Genomic DNA, 8736 nt, shown 5'->3' with positions numbered 1-8736 from the left:
TTATAACTGTTATAATCACTTTAAATAGGGATAATTTTTCAAAAGAATGGAAGCAACTAATGAAATCTTAAATTATCTCTCGATGTTATTTTTAGAAGAGGGCGGCTACGTCCTAATAGGCCGGCTTAGTCCGCAAGGCCAAATTATCCTATATTTTATCTCTTGTTATCTCTTTTTATTTATTTATTTCCATCTCCTTCTCTATTTTCTTTCTTATCCTATTATCCCTCTTCTTATCTTATTCCCTCCCTTCTTGTGCACGCATCAGAAAGCCATAAATAAACTCACCAACAACCTGGAGTTGCAGTTCTTGAGCTCCTCCCATGGAGAAAAAGAAGAGGAGAATAAAAGAATAGATATCTATCTAAGCACAATGGCTTCTACCAGTTAAGCAAGTGCAGAGCAAGCCCTGAAAACAGAGGAAACATGAATTTATAGTTTTGCACTTGTGGTCCTAGAATTGCAGCCCATTTAATAACAATTCCTACTCTCCTAGCCAGCCAAACTAGACCGACTCAGTGATTTCTCAATTATGTTCAGTAGGAGTGTGTGCACAAGGGCCAATGGGAGTGTATGGGGAAGCACTACATATGATTCATTTCTCTTTCGTGGCACAGGCTTCATTTCACCCCTCATATGTCTGGGCATAGGGGCCACACTCCCCTATATAAACCATTTTCCTATTTCTTAAAAAGGGAAAAAGAAGTGCATTGTGCAGATTCTTGTGAACACTCTCATAAAAAATTCTTGTACACACTCTCACTGACCATCCCAAAAGCCTAACACTATTTTATATTAATAGGTGTGAAGTATGAAAGAAGAGGACTTTTGCTGTCCAAGTAGGAATAAGATTTTTTGAATTAAGAAGTGATTGCACTGTCTATACCCTCAACAACGACAAATTTTTTTGGTAAACTGGATCTGCACTTTGCAACCGCCCCAGTTGCAGCCACTGAATAACTCTTTTGAACAAGCCCATGAATACTGTTGGTTATTGTTTTATGCTTTAGATGCTTACAGGTGTATAGTTTAACAATATAGTTATTAAGGCGTCGCCTAAATGCTAAGGCGGTTGGCAGTAGACCGCATCAGGTGTAACACATAAGGCGGCTGCATTAACCACTAAGGCGCTATAAGGCGTCGCTTTTATGCACCTTAGGAGACCTTATGCCACCTTTATGCGCCTTATGTACATTTTAGAAAGGGTAATTTACAGCGCCACCCCTTGGAGAATGCCATTATTATAGGGACACCCCCTCTCTTTCACCAAATTAAACTCAGACCCCCTACCGTCAGTCTCTGTTAAGTGATGCTATGAAATGACATTTTAACCCTTATAAGTAAAACACCCTTATCTTATTATCCCAAAAATACCCCTCAAATTATCCGTTGTAATTGCTGAACATTACAAAGAAATAAAGAAGAATCAGAAAATTCATGAGAGGCCAGCACCCTCAAGAGTAGTAATCTGAGATATGGGTACCGGTTGTCATGATGGCAGATCTGATGGCGGCGGGGCTCCAATGGGGGTAGAGTGTCTTGACAAGGCCAGCAACACCAGCGACGTGAGGGCAGGACATGGAAGTTCCCGACAAAGAGTTGAAGGCAACCCGTCTGGTATCGTGAGGAAGTTCGGAGGGCCCCACTGCTTGGGTGAAGGCAGCGATGATGCTCATCCCTGGTGCAGTGATGTCGGGCTTGAGAATCTCGGGAGTCACAATGTTGGGTCCCTCGGAAGAGAATGAGGCCATCATAGGTGCTGGCTTCGTCCCTAGCTCCGTCGTAGCCGGTGAGATGTTAGCCGTAGGTGATTTCGTAGATTTTATGTAATCGTACACCGCAAAACCATCCGACCGTGACAAATGTGACGCAGGGAGCATGTGAGCTTCGGGGACCACACCGTTCTAGTTAACCAATATCATACCCACAGCCCCTGCCGAGAGTGCCTGCACTCCCTTGTCCACATCCGAGTTCTCATCGCTCATGCACACTACTATTTTCCCCTTTACCACTTCTGGGTCCAGTGACCCTTCCTTGCAGAACATGGCGTCAAGTGCAGCCAAAACCACATCCAAAAATGAAAGGATGAAGAAGCCTGCTCCGCGAGTCGCCGCAAGTCCCTCCACGGCTTCGTTCGTCGTCGCTGCCGCTGTTCTTCAATTGCCGTACTTGCATCCACATGAATGAAACCTTTGTCTTCTCTCTCCTTATTCTCTATACCACCGATCTTCCCATTCCCCATTTGATCTAAAGCTTTTATCACAGCAATATCCTTGGAGATGATCGGAATCAGAGCCGAGGTGAAGGAATCTCTGTTGTTGCTACCGCCGTAGTCGCCGGAAGGGGGTTCGTAGCCGCTAATCTGAAAAGCCTTGAGGAACGCCGGAAGGGTTGTGATGAAATCCGCCGTTGTCGCCTTTGCCGGAAGGGTTGTGATGAAATCAATTTGGAGATTGCAAGTATCGATCTTGCCATAACCCCATGTCTTTAGAAGTTCCGCCGTGATTCCTTCCATGTCGCCATCTATCACCGCTTCCGCTGCTCTTCACGGAGATCGATCGCCGCTGCTCTTCACGGAGATCGATCGCCGCTGCTCTTCACGGAGATCGATCGCCGCTGCTCTTCACGGAGATTGGGAATGGGTTAGGTCTCAATTTGGGGAACAGGGTATAATACCGTAAATGGGTATTTTAGGTAGTTAACATTTAGAAAGGGTATTTTGGTATTAAAAGAAAAATATAATAGATGACATCAGCATATAAGGTATATTCCATAACAGTGACTGACGGTAGGGGGTCTGAGTCTAATTTGGTGAAAGTGAGGGGGTGTTCCTATAATACTGGCATTCTCCAGGGGGTGGCGCTGTAAATTACCCTTTTAGAAATTAGTTATTAGTTATTTTTTAAAACTAATTTACATAGGTTCCTATGTTATTCATGATTGGCAAGTGTATGAATAAAAATACACTTGAGATGCATGGGATCAAGGCTAAATTAATACTGAATACTCAACCAGAAAAAATAAAAAAACCACGATTCACACACACAAATCGCAAGGGTTTGCACTTCACAAAGAACTGAAGAGTGAAGAAGAAAGAACCAGCCGACGGCGAGCCTTCCTCCTTCGAATCTTGCTACGGCGGCGAGGATTCTTCTCCGGCAGCCTCCGGCGAAGCTTCGTACCCTCCTCTCCAGGTACGTTGTTGTATATTTTTTTTTCTCATCTTCTTTCTTCTTCATTCTTCTTCATGCTACGGTGACTGGTGAGAGTTTTTTTTTTTTTTTTCTTCTTTTTCTTTCTTCTCCATTCTTCTTCATCCTACGCCTACGGTAAGAGCTCAGTGCTCTACCTGTTTTTCTTTTCTTCTTCTTTCTTCTCCTTTCTTCTTCCCTTACTTTATATTTCTGTTCGTACCTGTTATGAATTCAGAATTTATATAACTTCTTTCTTCTCCCTTCTTCCTTCTCGATTCTTCTTCATCCTACGACTAAGGTCAATTTATATGAAGTTATATGAATTCTGAATTCTGCCATTACCTTCTATTTCTGTTCCTACCTGTTTCTCTCAATTCAACCAGTGGATGAACTTAAAATTTTAGTGCGTAATCAACCCCAGTAGACCATCCTTCGGTTATAATATCAGTCCCATCTACAGGTTTGATCTGGAGTTATTTAACCTCCTATATTCTGTCCACAAATTATTGTTATGGAGTTATATCTTCTTCCTTCTTCACTTCTTCACTTCTTCACTTCTTCACTTCTTCACTTCTTCACTTCTTCACTTTTTCACTTCTTCACTGCAACAGTGCACCCTGCAGCTCTTTTTTTCTGTTGGATGGGCAAAATGTGTTGTACTGTTGTCCCCTTTATTTTTTCCACCTTCCATGTTTGTGGAACTACTATGAATATTCATATGATTGTATGTCCTTTAGCATTTTACATATTCCTTTCTGTTTTTCCAATAATTTGCTTTCCTATGGAACAAAGTTCGATTATTTATTATGGCTGCCATCTGTACATCATGTTTGGAGATACTAAATTAGCTCCTATGATCGTGTTTATAATTTTGTTTCATAATTATATATTTATATTATATGCTACGATGATGATTGATGAATGATGGATGATGAACTTTGAACTTAGTTTATTCACTTTATTGGTTTTTTTTTTGATGAATATCTTGAATTGGTATGAAGTATGAATCTTTAATCTTTATTTAGCATATAAGTGGTATTATATAATTTTTAATATGCCATTCGAGTCAAATAGAATGATTGTACAAAAAAATATAACACAAGAATGCTTTATTCAATAAGGCGACGCCTTATGCCCGCCCTATCGCCAAAGCACTCCGAAAGACCTTCAAACGCCTCGGTCGCCTCACTGCATTAATAACCTTGTTTAACATATGAACAAATGCGAGCAGATGGGTTTGGAGGTTTGAGCTTTTGATCTTTGCCTTTTGGTTTAGCATATTTCTCAATTAACTTGTGATTGGCCTTTGCCTTGCAGAAATTGTGCCTTTTCAGTTTCTTACGTTTTGGGTTCTTAGTATTAGTGAAAAATCATTGGAGAAACTGGGGCAGAATTTTAGTTTCCATTACCTTCTTGAGAAATCTGGATTTTCATTTTCTCGGTTCTTGTTAGTTTCAGCAACATCATGGATATAGGAACCCCCTGTAGAGTTTAAAAACTCAGCTCTGCCCTTAAATACTATACATTATCAACTCATCATATCTAAACTCACTTCCCTGCCTAGTACTGTCAAACTCAATACCGTAAGGGGCTGTTGGGCATGGTTATTCAGTTAAACTGCACAATGCTATCCTTTCCTTACCTGGATATTTGATTCTTGCTTTTCTTTGGAATTCAGATATGAATGCTAAGTGTGTTGGACATGCTTGTGCTTGAAGTTATTGCCTACCACAACAACAAGTCAACCTTATCCAAGGTTCTGAATCTCGGGTTTCAAGGTCGAAACCGAAATATGGGTCGAAACCTGTGAAATTTTGGGGAAACCAGATATTTTTTCTGGCTCTGTGGAAACTTTGGTTTTGACCTCCCGAGTGTTTTTTTGGTCTGATTTTTTGTGTACAACCTATTTTTGAACTTTTAGATCTAATCCATGAATTATTTTTACAAAAAGAACACCTAAATGGTACTTGTAGTGTTAACCCAAGTTTTCTAGTGTGCATTGAATGATGTTGTACGCTACCCTTGTTAATTTGTTATAAGCCCTAAGTCTACATATAACTTAGATACTAGAAATGTAAGTAAACTATTAAACAATAAAAAAAAGATATAACTTAGATTTTTCTTGTTTTTAGATTTTTGAGCTGATCTGAATTTGATTTTTGCTGTCATGTTGTTTAGTTTCATGCAAGTAGTAGTCTAAAATTTAATCCTTTGGTGAGTCTAATCCAAGTCTTTTCGTTATTTGTGATTTCTTTTTGCATAATTATCATTCTTTTAGTTCCTCTTGATGATAAGTTCTTGTGTTTTTTGAAATTTTGAAAAAAAGAATGAAAAGGATTTCATTTTGTATGTTCGTTTTGTAGTTCATTTGGGTTGCTTTGCACATTTGCTTATTTTTGGATATTTGGGATGACCCAAATTGGGCTTTTAATGTTATGTTATTCAGTTTGATGCTAAGTGGCGGTATTAAGTGATTACACTTTGGTCCTTTGTTGAGTCTAATCTAAAAGTCTTATTATTTTTCCTGATTTTTCCTATAGTTATTCGTATTACTATTGCTCTCACATCTATAAACTTTATCTTTTTTTTTTTTGGAAGTTTGAAAATTATAGTTAAAAAAAAAAAACCTCTAATTTCTTTTAGGTATTCTGGTTCTATAGCTCAAGAGGGTAGCTTGGCACTCTTAGCTTGTTTGGATTTTGAGTTGATCCAAATTGAACTTCGGCTACTATGCTCAAATTCATATGATTAATGGTGTACGATTTTCTCTCTCTAAGCAGAAATAACAAGAAGTAGAAGAAAAGTGTATCATGGCTTATGAGGGAAGCAATCTGAAGTCCACCTCCATTAATGGCGTAAAGATGTATTCTGTGTCGGGCCAACGTTCTATGGCCACTTGGCTTCCACCCAAGAAGTTGAGAGCTCTTCGCAAAGACAAAGGTAGTATTACTCAGCCCTTGTTGAATTTTGTGTATCGTCTATGTCTCATTACTCTACGCTTTTCTTTGTTCTAAAATTTGGAAAATCTAAATCTCTAATTTCAGTTTGATATGTTCTGTAATTCAAGTGGGTAGCTTTCCACACTTATGTTTGTTTTTAGATTTCTGAGCTTACCCAAATTTGATTTTTGTTGTTATGTTGTTCAATGTCATGTGAGTAGTAGTCTAAACTTTGTTCCTTTGGTGGGTCTAATCTAAGTCTTTTTTCATTATTTATGATTTCTTCTTGCATAGTTATTCATGCTCTCAGTTTTTTTCATGATGCTAAGTTATTATGTGTTATTAATTTAAAAAAAAAAGGGTGAAGAAATAAACGCTAATTCTGAAATTATTAGTGATGCACACTCGCTTGTTTTTGGATTTCTGGGCTGACCCAAATTGGACTTTTGATGTTATGTTATTCAGTTTGATGCAAGTAGTTGTATAAATGATTATGCTTTGGTCCTTTTGTTAAGTGTAATCTAAGTATTTTATTTTTTATTACTACTCACGTGCCTCTCACTGGTGATAACTATTAACTATTCTTTCTTTTGGAAACTTGAAAGTTGAAAACATAGCATGAAAAACCTCTAATTTCAGATAGTTATTGTGGTTCTATACCTCAAGTGGGTAGCCATGCACACTTTGCTTGTTTGTATTTTGGGCTGACCCAAAACAAACTTCTGCTGTTGTGTTGTTCAAACTCATATGATTAGTGGTGGAAGCTTTTCTCATTTGGTGTGTGTAATCTAAGATTTTTTGGTTGCCTGCTTTTTTTCTTAATAATTAGACTACATTCAAAGGCTCGACTTGATCCAGGACTTGAGGTTCGTGACTGCCACAAGTAAAATTAAGGTGTCTCCTGATGGAGAATATCTTATTGCATCAGGTACTGAAAAGCATTCGGTGCTTATTTCTATATTTGGTGGGTTTATTTTGTGTTGAGAAACATTTGATGGTTAGTTCTTTGGTAGGTTCATGCTGATCTTTCTTATTTGCATTTAGGTATTTATCCACCGCAAGTTAAAGTGTATGAGCTACGAGAACTATCGCTGAAGTTTGAACGACACTTGGTTTCTGAAATAATAAATTTTCAGGTAAATTTTTCTTTATCTCAACTAAATGGGATCGGTTACATTTATCCATACCCTCCGATGTCCAATCAGCTCTATTTGATTTCATACATGATACAAGGCCTAAGTTATGCATGTCTTTCCTCTCCACTTCTCCCGGATTCATTTTAGGTTTGCCCCCCGACTCTTTTGGCTCATTCAATCCTAATCAAATCACAACTCTGTGAGCATCTAAAAACCTCCGTTGAATATGGCTATGCCAACTCAAATGACTTCCTTATAACTTGTCATGTGTCAGAGCTAACTCCCAAATCAGCTATGATTTGATTATTCCTTATTTTACGCTTCCTAGTTTTGCCACACATCTATCTCAATATATTTGTCTCAGTTACATTGAGTTTATCTATGTGGTGCTTCTTAACTGTGCAACATGTCACACCATGCATCATGGCCGGTCGTATGACTGCTCTATACAATTTTTTTTTTTAAGCAATACGTCAATCACACAACATTTTGGATGCATCTTTCCACTTGGTCCATCCTATTTTAATTCTCTTTGAAACATCATCATCTGTCACCTTCTTCATTTATGATTGAGGCCAAATACTTAAAATAATCACTTTGCGGAATCACCCTTTCATCAATTTCACCATATCATTATCTGTCATAATGTTACTAAAGTTACACGCTGTTTTTGTTCTACTTATCTTAAAATGTTTTGATTCCAAGGTTGATCTCTGACTTAGTGTTAATCCTTGCTTTTGTCTCATCCATCAAAACAATATCATCAGCAAAAAACATACACTAAGGAACCTTATTTTGAATGTTTTTGGTTAAATCATAAGTGCAAACAGATAGGGACACGAAGTTGATCCTTTATATAACCCAATTTTAATTTAGAATTCACTACCTTGTCCCCCATAGTTCTTGCATTAGTTGCCACACCATTATCCATATCTTTAGCTATGTCCACATATTATTTTAAAGATTTCTTTTCTGTAGTACTTGCCAGATTAACTCTTCGACAACTCTGTCATGAGTTTTTTCTAGGTCAATAAAGACCATATGGTGATCTTTCTTGCAATTCTAAAATTTTCCATTAGTCTTCTAAGTAAATAAATGGCTTATGTCATAGACTTTCATTGCATAATGCTGACTTGGTTCTTTATAATAGTAGTTTCTTATTTCAAGTGAGTTTCAATTACTCCTTCCCATAATTTTATAGTATGACTCATTGGTTTTATGCCTCTATAGTTATGGCAGCTCTAAACATCACCTTTATTTTTATAAATTTGAACCACAATGCTTCTGTTCCATTCATCTGGTATATTCCTTGTTTTCATAACCTTATTAAACAACTTGGTTATAGAAAGATGCACCCCTTAAGTTAAAAAGGTCTATGGAATCTAGTATTGAATGAAAACAATAACAATGCGGTGTTTACTTCTTGCTTTTTCTTTCTTATTTTTTGGGTTTTTTTTTTTTGGGGGG

The 8736-nt window shown here is 37.7% G+C and overlaps 1 protein-coding gene across 1 annotated transcript in view; it reads left to right on the top strand.

The window, feature by feature from the left end:
• Positions 1-3020: 3020 nt before the first annotated feature.
• LOC122080896 (nucleolar protein 10) overlaps positions 3021-8736 on the top strand; it is a gene marked incomplete in the record, with an annotated part of 30934 nt that continues 25218 nt past the window's right edge. The window contains 4 exon segments of the mRNA XM_042647778.1: positions 3021-3194; positions 5975-6134; positions 6963-7061; positions 7178-7269. Of these exon segments, the coding sequence (XP_042503712.1) occupies positions 6005-6134; positions 6963-7061; positions 7178-7269 (321 nt within the window).

Source organism: Macadamia integrifolia, chromosome 1 (genome assembly GCF_013358625.1).
Source record: "Macadamia integrifolia cultivar HAES 741 chromosome 1, SCU_Mint_v3, whole genome shotgun sequence".
NCBI lineage: Eukaryota > Viridiplantae > Streptophyta > Magnoliopsida > Proteales > Proteaceae > Macadamia > Macadamia integrifolia.
This window is presented reverse-complemented; position numbering and strand designations above follow the sequence as displayed.